The sequence below is a fragment of the Aulostomus chinensis genome, chromosome 11 (assembly GCF_037954235.1).
Source record: "Aulostomus chinensis isolate RoL2024-O1b breed Wild chromosome 11, RoL_Achi_v1.0, whole genome shotgun sequence".
Taxonomy (NCBI): Eukaryota; Metazoa; Chordata; class Actinopteri; order Syngnathiformes; family Aulostomidae; genus Aulostomus; species Aulostomus chinensis.
Genome location: NC_141330.1, coordinates 10642208 through 10656213, shown reverse-complemented (window position 1 = coordinate 10656213; position 14006 = coordinate 10642208). Strand labels below are relative to the sequence as shown.

The 14006-nt window shown below is 41.6% G+C and overlaps 1 protein-coding gene across 9 annotated transcripts; it reads left to right on the top strand.

Annotated features, from left to right (window-relative positions):
• The first annotated feature begins 948 nt into the window (after positions 1-948).
• arnt (aryl hydrocarbon receptor nuclear translocator) lies at positions 949-12453 on the top strand. 9 transcript variants are annotated; one of them, XM_086218362.1, is made up of 21 exons: positions 949-1294; positions 1889-1982; positions 2126-2164; positions 2273-2323; positions 2481-2528; positions 3153-3366; positions 3632-3845; positions 4025-4127; positions 4231-4296; positions 4417-4502; positions 4634-4710; positions 5278-5412; positions 5555-5629; positions 6579-6730; positions 6987-7091; positions 7540-7630; positions 8385-8572; positions 10104-10299; positions 11016-11193; positions 11267-11403; positions 11523-12453. In XM_086218362.1, exons 1-21 carry the CDS (start codon positions 1258-1260, stop codon positions 11604-11606), a joined length of 2370 nt encoding a protein of 789 aa, XP_086074488.1. In that variant the 5' UTR covers positions 949-1257; the 3' UTR covers positions 11607-12453. The 9 variants fall into 9 exon arrangements, with proteins under 9 accessions (XP_086074488.1, XP_086074489.1, XP_086074487.1 ...); XM_086218363.1 differs by having other exon boundaries at positions 6984-7091; positions 11019-11193; XM_086218361.1 differs by having other exon boundaries at positions 6984-7091.
• Positions 12454-14006: the final 1553 nt, after the last annotated feature.

Genomic DNA, 14006 nt, shown 5'->3' with positions numbered 1-14006 from the left:
TTTAAACTCCATCTGAGGTGTATCAAGTACATAACCAGTGTTTAAAATAAAATATATTACAGAAAATCACTACACAAGAGTGAAGCTGTATAAAGTAATATGTAGTTTTCTAAGCAGTGGATGTACTTCTTACTGTACCCTGTCATCTTTTATCACAATAACTGTATTACATTCCATTTTTCATCCTTGAAAAAAGAAAATGTTGAAATGTGTAAACATCATTTTCATCCATAAATTTTCTTTTACTGATAAACTGACAGATTAATAGATGTTCTACTTATTTTACTTACAGATAATGAGGAGGCTGAATGTTAAATACCTGACTCAGGTATATTCTCTGTGGACACGTTATACTTTTATTTAAAAAAAAAAAATTTAGAGGAGCAGAACCAGAACATAAACCTCAGGGACAGGATGTTCAGAGGTCAGTACTTTTGGTTTGAAATGCCCCCCAAACAATGGAATACACAACCATTGTTGCTCTTACCTCTACTATGTAAGTAAACTCAATATTAAACGTGCCACTGCTTTTACTTGAGTAAGTATTTGAATTGACTTGTACTGGTGTTCTAATTTATCAGGATATTTCTATTTTACATTAAGCAAAGCAACTGTGTCCTTCTGCACCTGTCTTTCTTATATCATGTGGCATTACAAAAACTACATCATCAACAACAACAAAGTCATACAGAACACAAATTATTGAATTTAAGGTGGAAAATCCAGAAAAATTGTTCCAAGAATGAAACCTTTCTCATTTGTCAAGTCCTACACACTTGCATCATATGCTTGTTTTTACCCAAATCAGGGGTTTTTTGTTTGCATCCTACCTCTGCGCAAACTTGCAGCTCCCACTTGCAGCAACCGGGGCGGAGCGGAACATGGATTTCCCAACATTTCACGTCATTTGTATCTGGCTTGTGTGATATCCAATAGAATGAGGAGAAAACAAAACACTGTGAGCAGCTTGCGCCCTGCTAGCCTGAAACGCCATCTTAAACAGAACGGGGGTTTAAACCGACAGAAAACAGGAAAGGAGGGCTCGGAAGGACCTAAAGCGATTTTTTTGTCTTCGTGTCAACTCTTCGGATGGCTGTGGAATAGCGCTGGTCATGGCTTTGGACGTTTACAACACGGAGTGAAGCCGCGTACGTGAGAAGATTGGCAGGGTTCGCTCCCAGCTAGCTAGCTAGCCAGGGGGAGGAGCGGGGGGCTTTAGTATTTTTTTTTCACCATTGCAGCCGAAGTTGTTTGTTTATGTTATTCCACACGGAAATGTCATCTTCAAATCAAGGTAAAGTGAAGCAAAAGTCCCATTTGTAATCTACTAACTCTATACTATGTAGCTTTTATTGGTTTATCGGTGTTTTCTCATGCATAGCTAAAGCGGTCACTTTCCTAAAGATAGCGTGACAGCAGTGGCTAAGTTAGCCTAGAAGCAAAGCTAATGCCACGGTAAGGATAGTGGATTGCATAAGTGATCGCTTGCTAACATGCTAGCGAGTTCACAGAGGGTATAATGGTGCCTTCATTAATATCATAGCATGTTTAAGTGAGGTTGTGTGAAAAATCAGTGATTATAAATGATGTTAGCTGACTGATTTTAAGTTACCGTTGCTAGCTCGGTTATTACAAGGATGGTAGCCGCGGAATATGTTCCCGTAAAGTCAGCCAGGTTTCGTCCTTTGCTCTTTTCAGCATACAAACACACGTCAGTGCATATATGTGATAGTTAGTGTAAATCTCATTGCATATGATTTTCATTAAATCGGTTGTCAGCTGCTTGTGCTAATGCTAATTTAGTTTCTTTTTCGATGCCTGGGGTACAATAGGTAATCACCTGTCATATGTGCTACATGGCTTCTCCTTGTGACTATGTTATTAATAGAGTTACCAGACCCAAATCTGGTTATGGGGGCAAGTGGGACCCAAGCAAGTGGTGGAGCTGTTGTACCAAAAGGGACCAACAAGAGGCGAGCAGCGTAAGTGTGTGTCAGTGGTGCTCATGTGATATATCTGGTTATTATTCCTCTGCTGACTGGTGTGCTTTTGATTTGATTGTGGCTTAGATCTTACAAGAAAAATTGTGCAGTGGCATATACATTTCTCTTTTTCTGCATTCCAGCTCAGACTTTGAAGATGATGAAGGAAACAAGTTGTTCAGGTACATTTGTTCTTCATTCATAAAAAGACAATGGCATGAAATATCATGGTGTGTTTGAAGTTTAACTGCTGTAGGGATAACAAGCCATGTTTTCACTGTTTCCATTAGGTGTGATGATGATACAGGAGGTTCCAACAATGATAAAGAGCGCTTTGCCAGGTAGGAAGGGGATTTAGGAGCATGGATGTGTTTTTACAGTTAGCCCAAGCTGCTCTTCCTCTCCTTTCTAAGATCTTCCACTCCTCTTTTTTTTTTTCTTTTTTTATTTGGTAGTGATTTTTGGGCCTCTGTTTTAGTGGGTTGGTTTCATTTCCAGGTTTTTGGAAGAAGATCAAAGTTTTGCAGATAAGGAAAAACTAGCCAGGTATGGCCTGTACCACCGTGGAAGGCTCCCTCTCCTGCTTGTATCAATATTGAATGCACTGATTGAGTACTATCCTGTCCTGCTGGGATGCCAGCACGTTGTCATTTGACAGCACAGAGTTACTGGAATATTTCGCCACTTTGTGTATGTTTGTTGCCTGTCAGAATGTTGTGCTTTTTTTACCCAAGGCAGCTGGATGTCTCTCTAAAACCCACCTCTGTGTTATGGGACACTAACTGCTACGCTGTCTGTGAGTTAGGGACTTCTTTCACTTTGGTAATCCCTTCCCTCCTGAGCTACTGTTCTTTTTGTCTTTTCTCTCCCACTTCTCAGGTTATCTGAAAGGTCTTTCTCTGTCTGCACTTGCTCTCTTTTGTCACACCAGCTGGCCTTCAAAGACCAAACTTTCGTGCTTTTTCACAGATCATTGACCACATGTTATTGTTTTGTGCATCTATTGTTTCTCTCACCTTATCTCATTCCCACCTCTTCTTCCTGAATGACATATTTACATTGCAACATTAACTCTAAACTCCACGTTGTCCACCTGTCCGCCTGTTTCCCCCATCTCAATCCCTCCTGTCCTCTGTACCTCTGCCTTCCTCCCTCATCTGCTCACTCCAGGGAGAACCATAGTGAGATTGAGAGGCGGAGGCGGAACAAGATGACCGCCTACATCACAGAATTGTCAGATATGGTGCCTACTTGCAGTGCACTAGCACGGAAACCTGACAAGCTAACCATCCTACGAATGGCCGTATCCCACATGAAGTCTCTGAGAGGGAGTGGAAACACCAACGCCGATGGATCATACAAACCATCCTTTCTCACTGACCAGGTATGAGCAATGGAGTTATGTATTGGAGGAGGGTCTACACGTTAAATATTTTTTAGCCACAAAATCTCCCTGTAATAATGCACATTGTCGATAGATATGAGTTACTCATTTTTAGTATGATATTCATTCATTCTAGATCTGAAATCAGTTCATTTGTTCTGACACCAAAAGTATCGACCATAAGTGCACCAGTGACAAAATGAACTGTGTACACAGTTCACATTTCATGAACATGTTTTCATTGCTTGACACTTTCTGATTACAGGAGCTGAAGCACCTCATCCTGGAGGCAGCTGACGGCTTCTTGTTTGTAGTGTCATGTGAGACGGGCCGCATTGTTTACGTCTCCGACTCCTTGACACCCGTCCTCAACCAGGCACAGTCCGAATGGCTAGGCTCCTCCCTGTATGATCAACTCCACCCAGATGACACGGAGAAGCTGAGGGAGCAGCTCTCGACTGCAGAGAATAACAACACAGGTATTAAACACACACACACACACACACACACACACACACACACACACACACACACACACACACACACACATTTGGTAGATCATCCGCTGGTGTTGAGCCTAAATGTGTGTGTACTTTGGAAAAATATTTCTAAATAACTGCACTCAGAATGCAATTGCTTCTCTCATTTGCTTCAAAAGGGAGGATGTTGGATCTTAAGACAGGAACAGTGAAGAAGGAAAGCCAGCAGTCTTCAGCCAGAATGACTATGGGTGCTCGCAGATCATTCATCTGTAGAATGAGGTGTGACTCTTACTTTAGTTAACCCAGGTCACTTTATTTTTTTTATATTTGGCAATATAGGCGCCAAGATGTGCCATTTGCTCATGCCAGCTAATATTTACAGGTGTGGCTCATGTCCAGTGGAGCCGTTGTCAATGAACAGATTGAACTTCCTTCGGAACAGAAACAGGTAACAAGTATTTATGTTCAAAACATGGAAAGTACAAATAAAATGCATGTTTGCCTGGTAAAAAAGACAGATATTTGAAAGCCTTTTTTTTGTTGTTGTTGACATTTTTCTTCTACTTAGGAATGGTTTGGGTCCAGCAAAGGAAGGAGAACCCCAGTATGTAGTGGTCCACTGTACAGGATACATAAAGTCCTGGCCCCCTGCAGGTAAGACTGTTAATGGGAATGCAGAGATTCTTTTTTTCTGTTTGCTCCATTATACAGTTAGGACCTGTGTAAGATGCTAAATGTCATTTTCACGAGTTGTAATAAGGAGAGTTTTCTCATATGTGTTGTAGGAGTATCACTATCAGATGGTGAAGGAGACAACTCTCAAGGGAGCCGCTACTGTCTTGTCGCCATTGGGAGATTACAGGTAACACAGATGCCTTGTGTGTCAACACACATCACCCTGAGAAATTACTTTCAGCCAATAATTAAATTAATTATGTACAGTGTTTGACTAAGTCACTAAGTGTTCAAATATGCAGTTTTTAAACGCAGAACAGAAAGGGTGGTATGGTATATATAATTTTTACCTGCGAACTTTCACGAATCTTAAATGAATTTCTTCGTTTGCCTCCTACATCAACAGTCCACGTCCACTGGTGTTGGTCGGGATCCTTTTCGACCGCAAGATAGTATTTCACGGGCACACTCCATTCTTATCTGAAGTGGATTAGGTCTGATGTTTGCACTGTTGGGCTGTGTTTTTAAATGGGTTTGCCTGTTAGCTGTCAGTTGTAAATCCCCGATAAAAAATCAAGACTTTTATAAAAAGCACTTAAATGCTTTAGTGCAGATTCTGGCTTAAACATAACTTGATTAAATTGAAAGCATGATATTTTTTTGTAAAGATTGAATTTATGTCTTGCAAGAAATTATGTTTGTGCTTCAAAAATGTTATGTTTTTATCTTCTTCTTCTTCCTTCACCCTCTTCAGGTGACCTGCTGCCCAGGTGACACAGATGTCAACAGTGTCAGTGTTCCAGTTGAGTTCATCTCACGCCATAACTGCCAGGGCATATTCACCTTTGTCGACCACCGCTGCATGTCAGCTGTCGGCTACCAGCCGCAGGTAAACCTCAAAGCTGGTGGAGATGTCTGGGACATGGTCACATGGCCAGCCAGTGTAACAAGCCAGCAGGTTTTGTGCAAGAAGTCTGTTTTGATGTCTTATTGTTTAACTCAGGCTTTTTCTGTTTGGCTGTGGGTCATAGGAACTACTGGGGAAGAATATTCTAGAGCTTGCCCACCCAGAAGACCAGGGCTTACTAAGAGACAGCTTCCAGCAGGTAAAGTTGGCTGCATTTTAATGAGGGAATTAGTTTCACTTCTGTTCACCTCTTTTGAATATACTTGTCCACCAGTGGACTTGAGGAACAGAGTCTCTGCAGCCGTCTGCTGTTATCTGATTTCTAATGGTCACGTGTTCAACAACGTTCTCATAACCTCGACGGATGCGTGCACACTGTGGTTTGCAGCCTTGCTTTTTCCTTGATTGTGCGTGTATGTTCATACATCTGTTGTTGTTTTTTTTCGCTTCATTTATGCTGGATTATGCTCTTTATTCTTTAAGAAGTGACTTATTAGATATGCTAATGACTCGTACTGCCCCTGCTGCAGTGTCCTAGCTTTTTTATATTCATTGTCCTCCTTTTCTAACCAGTAACGCTACTCTAAATGGAGCCATTGTATATTTATAATTCATAATCATCTGTGCTCAAGAACTGCATAGAGCCCATCTAAACAGTTTTTCTCTTGCCTCGTCTGAGCTGTCTTTCATGACTGGGTAGCTGCAAGTACCAGCATGAACCACATTCACCTCACAGCAGATGATGTGCAGTGTTGATTTCATAAGGATGTGACACAACAATTGTAGCCCTCAGACAGCAAACCATTTTCATTACATACGAAGCACCCCTGTCCTAGCGACGTAGATTTGTTTAAATTATTGATTTTTGATTTAACGGGTAAATCATGTGATTCAAGTTGAGATCTGTAAAATATCCAGTTACAATTTTTTTTTTTTGATTTTGGTTATGTTACCCAGCCAGTTGAGTATTTGCAAAATTCCTATATACCTCGACAACTTACAGAAAGGGACTGTTGCTCTTTTAATAAGCGCCCTGCCAGATGCAGCGTCCAGTCACATACACAACCTGATTTCTCATGTCTCTGTCTTTGTGTCTGTGTGAACCCATCTGAATTTGACAGCTCATCATATCGGACTTGTGTTCACAGGTGGTGAAGCTGAAGGGCCAGGTTCTGTCTGTTATGTTCCGGTTCCGCTCCAAAACAAGAGAATGGATTTGGATGAGAACCAGCTCCTTCACCTTCCAGAACCCATTTTCAGAGGAGATTGAATATATCATCTGTACTAATGTCAATGTCAAGTGAGTCAGACATTTCTAAACTGACTTTTACTGGTACTGGCTATGACGTAAGCCGATTACACAATCTAATACAGCACATAATCAAACACTGACGTCCAAAAATGTGTGTTGTGAAAGATCCCTCGGTCTGAAACCTTATCAGCTTCGCTCCCTAGTTCCTCTTACATTCTCCCCACAACCCCTTTAATAAATCACACACTGATCACTCTCTCCCTACACCTCTCCTTTGCACCCCTGTCTTATTGTGGGACAGTAGAAACTCGGCTCAGGACCCCCTCACTCCCATCTCCTCCCCATCCCTGGGTCAAAGCAGCCCAAACGGCCCTCCTGTGGTCCTCAGCCCGCAGCAGGTGGCTACCAGGTGAGACCAGGCCTGACCTGACTATCCCCCCCACCATTCATCGGAGACCAGGGACTGCTTCTTCATGGGAGGCCACTGCCATTTCTAGCAAGCTACAGTCATGCTGTTCTCTTTGCCAGTGTCCCTTGGGTGTCAGAGTTGTGGTGCAGCATGTCTAATTGTTGTTTCATGGTTTAATGGACACTTTTAAAACACAGTCCAGGTGGCGTAGTGTGATAGCGGTGCATATATATCGGTATAACAGACCTCTCTGCTGAAGCGTGCTACTCCTTTCCTTTCCTCTTCTGTCTTCTCCTTTGTGTTGCCATGGTGACCGGTGGTGGGTCGTGTGCTATTTTGTCAGCAGGTGTTTGGAATCTCTCACCCAACAGTCGAGGGCATGGAAATGGAAATGGAAATGTGTTTACTAACTTCCAATCAACACGCTCTTGTTTTCTCCCTTTTCCAGACAGCTGCAGCAGCAGCAGCAGCAGGCAGAGCTGGACGGAGGGGGGCCGAGAGACGCCTTGTATGAGGCAGGACCAATCACCCTCCCACAGGTTAGGTCACGCACATGTGTGGACACGCATGTACAGGCTCTCTCAGATTTAAAGCGTAGATCCTGTGGCGTCCCTCTCTCTGTTGGGAATAATCAGGTCTGGTAATGGAAAACAATGATGAGATGTAAATATTTTGCCAGCAGTCAAACAGAACTGAATGTTGGACAGGTTTCTGCATCACAGCTTCCTCTCGACTGCCTGCTTCTCATAAAGGGGATAGCTTGAAGGCTTCAGCTGTAATACTTGTTCATCTAAAATAGGCCGGGGTGAAAAATGTACCGTGAGCAATGGTATGCTCAACTGAAGCCAACTGCTGGTGGCAAACATTAACTAATTCCCAACATTTAAGTGGTAGGTACCTGAATTACCTCACATCATTCTGCTTCCTCTGTCGACACCATTGGACCTCCCAGTACATGCCATGAATTGTCAGGTGGAGATTCATGCATTTATTGAACTTGTAACCTTGAATTTCCACAACTTAAATTATAATTTAACTGAAAAACAAATAAAAAGTTGCCTTATGTAGAAAAAAGCAAAATGATACCACTGTGAAGGAAAGGGTCCAATGAATTTATAACAAGAAAAAACAAGAGCATCATTGGTATTTAGAATTGGCAACATAATAATTCAATCTTAATAATTTAGGTTTCTTGGCACGAAGCCGAAAGGATAAGTAATATTCCCTCTCCACTTCAACAGTTGTGAAGGGTTTTAGAGTGTAATCCCTGACTTGTCATTGTGCTGTCCTCAGATGCCGGTTCAGCCGGTGACAGCGGCAGGGCCGGACCACAGCAAGAACCTTGAGAAGCCAGATCTTTACCCCTCCCTTTTCCAAGGCCCCGATCAGACAAAGGCCATACCCTCAACCTCCACTCCCTCGAACCAGATCTACCCTCCAGCCAACAACTTCACTGCTGGTCGCTCCAATGATGCATACAGGTAGGAAGTCTTCATTGAGACTGTACATTCTTAAAATAAAGCAATTATCTATCACAACTATATTTCTAAGACTTTGTGCCACTGAATCCTGTCAAAGGACTACTGGGATGTCTAGGACTGCTTGAATTCTTCCAAAGATGAAGGGTCCTTTGTTCTGAGCTTTTCAAGGATGCATGCAGACACCCGAGTTCTTTAAGAACCCAGAATGCTTTTCGCACATGCAAATGGCAAACAATGAGAATGAAAATGACTTGAGACCTTCAGAACTGTCATACATCTCTCTCAGTCAGCAGGCATGATTACAGTTTTGATTTTTTTTTTTTTTTAGCCAGGAAGCCTTCATATTTGAGGTTGAAATATGCAAATAATGTCTTTATGGAAATATGCTCAAAGAAATCATAGGTGTGAGCACCTGCCGTCCAGTGGACTAGCAGGTCGTCGTGGCAGATGCAGGTATCAAGAGAAGAGGAGCCTCAGATTTGAAAAATAACTTTTGCTCTGAAATAATAGAAGGTGAAATGTGAGCAGCAGCAGCAATACTGTGGCCATTTTGACCACAGCTTTATTAAATTGCAGTGCAGAGTTGAAGATGAGATGACACTTAAACACACTCACAGACGCACACACTCGACTGGTTTATGTTTTCTCAGAATGTCAGGAAGGAGTCGTGTCCTGCATTACATCTCAAACCTCTTGTCAAGGCAATTTTTCATCTTTTGAAGCCATTAAGAAAAAAAAAACTGCAGTTCTCTGTTTATTAGAAACACAACTGTCAGGTCCTTCGTAGCCTTGTCATTGGCACTGATGTTTCTTGTGCAAACAGAGCAGCAAGAAGGAGAGTTTGTAAGTGCTTGCTGTTTATCCTGTTACCTGGAGATCTGGTTAAATTAGGTTATGTTGTTAATTCAAGATCTCGGTGGTTTTTCCGCCCAGTCATTAATTAACTTAAGTTGAGATCTGGAGAGAATGAGATTGAAATCAAACCATTAACAGCCACAACAAGACGTTGCTGTAGTGAGAGCTTGTAAACTGACACATTTGTGTAACATACCATCTGGTTCACATGTCTGGAGGTTTCGTCTATCAGATCAGAGCTCGCAGTGCCACGGCTCTTTTTCTCTTGATGTGCTATTCCGTTATGTGCCCGAGCTTCGGGAAACACAAAGTTCTCTCAGTGGCCGCTTTGCCACAGCATGTAATATTCCACATGAGGACTATCGTTTCCCGCATGTGCTTTAAGTGGGTACAGATGCTCCTGACCAAAATTATGGTCCCTTCAGAATGTATGCAGTGAAACATCTCCTGTATGGTTCAAATAGCTATAGTTGGTGTTTTACTGACTTAAAGTACAGGTTATTTGCTGCTTCATTTCATGGTGTTCTTTGAGGATTTGATTTCATGTAATTATGTTTCCTGATTGTTGCACTACAAATCATTTTGGGATTTCATGCTGTGTTTGATGGATGAGTTTGTGTAGAGTTCATCGTTATTTCCTGGGCGACACCATGCAACAGCTCTCCCTCACCTGCAGGGCCGTCAGCATGACTCCACAAATGCCACAGCCAGCCCACTCAGCAGGCCAGATGCTGGCTCAGATGTCCCGTCAGAACGGAGCCCCTCAGTCAGTCACCCCCTCCACCACTGGCAGCCCCCTCCATGGTGGACCAGCAGGAGGGTGGCCTGGTGCCGGGACTGGAGCTGGAGTTAGACCTCAGTTCAACAACCAGGTTGATAACTGCAACACTAAGAATAGATGTGTTTACCCTTCATTCAGCTGTGAAACCTGTGGTGCCTGGTATGCAAGCCTGTTTATTTGTTTTTGATTTTAGACCAAATACATAAAGGTACACTGTGAAGTTTCCAAGTAGTAGTAATAGTTGTACTATGGTAGTTTATTAGGTGTGTGACACATAGGGATGGTGGAGACCTGGTTCAACACAGATACAGTTTCAAATTTCTCAAAATCTGCAAATCAGCAGTTGTTTCGAAATTGATGCCAATATCATCATTAAGCTCAAGTTGTTGTAGAATAAATCAAATCACAGGCGCAAGTATATACCAGTTGTCAATCTTCCTGTGTTATGTGCATTGCATGTTAATATACTGATGATGAATCAAATTCTTGAATCCCCTCTCACCCGCATTTAATTTAGCCCTTCAAATGTTACTTGCTAGCTGGGGTGGAGCACCACTTCCTGTGCCCCACACACACAAGTAATCTCTGACTAACTGTTTCCAAGGTTGTCAAGGTTCCCCAGACTGCTTGCTAGCAGGATGACTGGAGGCTAGTTTTTATTAGACTGTTTTCTTAGTTCAGTAAAAAACTGAATGGATTCAACATTCTACTTAGATCTTAAGGTTGAAAATTAATCGCTAATTTTACAGAAAACAACATCATGTGTCTTTATCCATTAACTGGATTTATTCCTCCGGTTCAAACCAGCAGGTGGCTCCCCAAGCGGCTAAGACCATGTCACCACAGTTTGCTTCCATGGGAGGTTTTGGAGGGAGCTCTTCTGGTTCTTTTGGTCAGATGCCCACAGGTGCTGCCCCCACCCAGACCAGCGGGGCGAACTACCCACCTGTTAATGCTCGTGCTAGCCTCAACACCAATGGTTATGGTAAGTTATGTGCATATTGATGAGTCGCTGTGTTACCTCACAGCATCCTCTCACCCTTGGGTCTCTATCCCAGATGGCTCTCAGTCTGGCGCTCAGTTCCCGTCTCGGGCAGCTGAAGCCGTGTGGCCCCAGTGGCAAGGCCAGCAGCACTCGCAAAGTAACGCAGAACAGCATCCTCATGCCCAGGGCAACCAGCAAGACATGTTTCGTGTGAGTCATAAAGAACCATTTCCTCTCAAATTTCCTCTCAAATACAATTTTGGACTTTTTTTTTTCCTCCAGTGAAATTGAATGAATGTGTATCTGCTTGTGTCTCTTATCTGATTCAGGATGTGTTGTCTATGCTAGACCAGCCTGCCAACTTCAACAGCGACGACTTTGAGATTCCCATCTACCCTTCGTTCAACGAGTGACCACTGGCCTAACACTTTATCCTCTTGTCACTCTGTTTCACTCTTGGGCTCCGCTCTTTATTCACTCCTCTGCTCCTGAGAGCACTCATCCTTTGCTTTGCATGGCTTCAGTTGCACTGCCGCAAGCCAGCTAAAGACGGAAGGATACACCTGACTGCAGATACAGAGGGAGTAAAATCAATGAATTGCTACTGACAACAAAAAAAGAGGATTATTTTAACAATATTCCAGCCATTGTAAGATAATTCTCTACCTGGACCGCACAAAAGCACAGTCTGGTAAACATACACACAGTGAATATATTCACACACAAAAAGGCCTTTAAATTCTCCTATGTTCCTGGTTTTTTTCTCAGGCATTGATTAAGAGTGTATTTTGCTGTTTGACCCCTATAGCATGTAGGTTAATCAATCCAATCATTTATTTAAACTCTCAGGAAATTGCAGGGATATGCAGCTTTGTTGATTCTTGCTATCTCAGATGTTGCACGCACACCACCGTTGTCTGTACTAACCTCACTCAGTTTAAAATCCACAACACGTCTTTGCATGTCGGCACTGCTTTCATGGAGCGCTTCTACATTATTTAGGTTTATACTGAGGAAGTCTATTTGAGGCTTCACTTATAAATGTTGTTTTTCTTTTTCGAAGAATATGTACTTTTTTTTTCCTTCTTTGGATTTTGTACTTAAAAAACACAGACGCACAGTGTTACAGTGACTACATAACAGTTTATATTCAATCTATTTTTCTTTGCCTACATATACAGTACATATACTGTGTGTGTGTGTGTGTGTGTGTGTGTGTGTGTGTGTGTGTGTGTGTGTGTGTGTGTGTGTGTGTGTGTGTGTAAATGTGGATGCAAACAATACCATCAGTTTTAACAGTCAGTCTCTTACTTGCTTTATATTATTCTCTGTGGCCCTGCATTATTCTGTACTAAGTATGGGCACTTTCTATTCCTTTTGTAAAAGAAATATAACTAAAAAAAAAAAATCACACAGCAATAATTAACAAGCAGGAATTGTGTACTTTTAAAGCCATTCTTTATTGTTGTTTTAAATGTTTTTTTTCTTGATTAATGTTATTTTAAAATGGAAATATGTGGTAGTACTGCTTGATTCCAAGTGTTGTGATTTTTTTTTTTCCAAACTTTTAAATCTTCTGACTTCTTGTTGGCCCTTCTTTGATTGGTATTTAATGAAATGGTTTGATCAGGGTATTCAGGATATAAATGGAATAAGCAGAGCTAAACACAGAGCGTCCAGACAGTTTTGTCCACTTGTTTGTAACAAACGTGGAATGAAAACTTGCCAATGTGACTCAACAAGCTGTTTCACAATCCTTTTATTTTTTTCTCTTGGTGAGTTTGTATTATAGAAGAATGCTGTGAGCTAAAAGATGGTGTTTCTAAACATGTATTTTAACTTTAAATGTTTGAATTAGTTTGAATTAGATCATTTTTTCCCCATCTTGCATCGTCTGTGTGTAACACACTTGTATGTGAACTCAGTTTCATTTGGATGGTATGTTTGTGACTGTGTTGTCTGTTGTTGGAAAACTCTGGCTGCTCTGCGTCCAGTTTGGGTTTTTTTTCAACGATGTGAACGTCTATCACTCAGAAACACAAATATATAAATATACTGTAAATGTTTATGAAATGTTACGAGAGAAAGAAATGTTTGTTTTTTGTATTAAATTGTTATATTGTCAAAAACATGGATTAGATTGAATTCTTCGACATTGTCATTTAATCCTTACTCACACCTCCATGAAGCGATGGACTGATACTGATATTTACAGAGCAGGGAAGCTGATCCTCCGCAGGTTTTTTAAAACGAGAAAATAAATTCAAAATTAAACAAGACACAGACTGCAGTACACTTACTTCAGATGAGAGTAGATATATATATATATAGATATATAGATATATAGCTGGATAGATATATCAACAACACTAACATCCTATGCAATAAAATAGAATGGACTGTGTAAAAAAGACACTTATGAATAAGTTATCTTCTGAAGCATGCCAGTGCACTGTGCTGGTCTCACTTCTGATCCTGGAGCTGTCTCTAGGTTCTGACCCTCTCCTCTTTCACAGCTCTTTTCAGGCTCTCCTGAGGAAGTTTTACTGGGTGTCCCTAAACCCGAGGGGCGCGCCCTCTTCAAGCCGTTGCTCTCCACTGGGAGATCTTCACGGAGTCGCAGACAGGCTGTTAGTTTGTCCCCTCTCAGCCTTTCCTTTGTATTTATCACTTCAATATTCTCTTTCTGTGTTTGAACCTTGTATTAGTAGTTTATTGCTGCTTGTTGTCAAACCTTTTTTTAGGGCCTGAGCCAGAAGGTACTTCTGGTTATTATTGTATTATATCACGTATGTAATTACATCTTAAGAGCC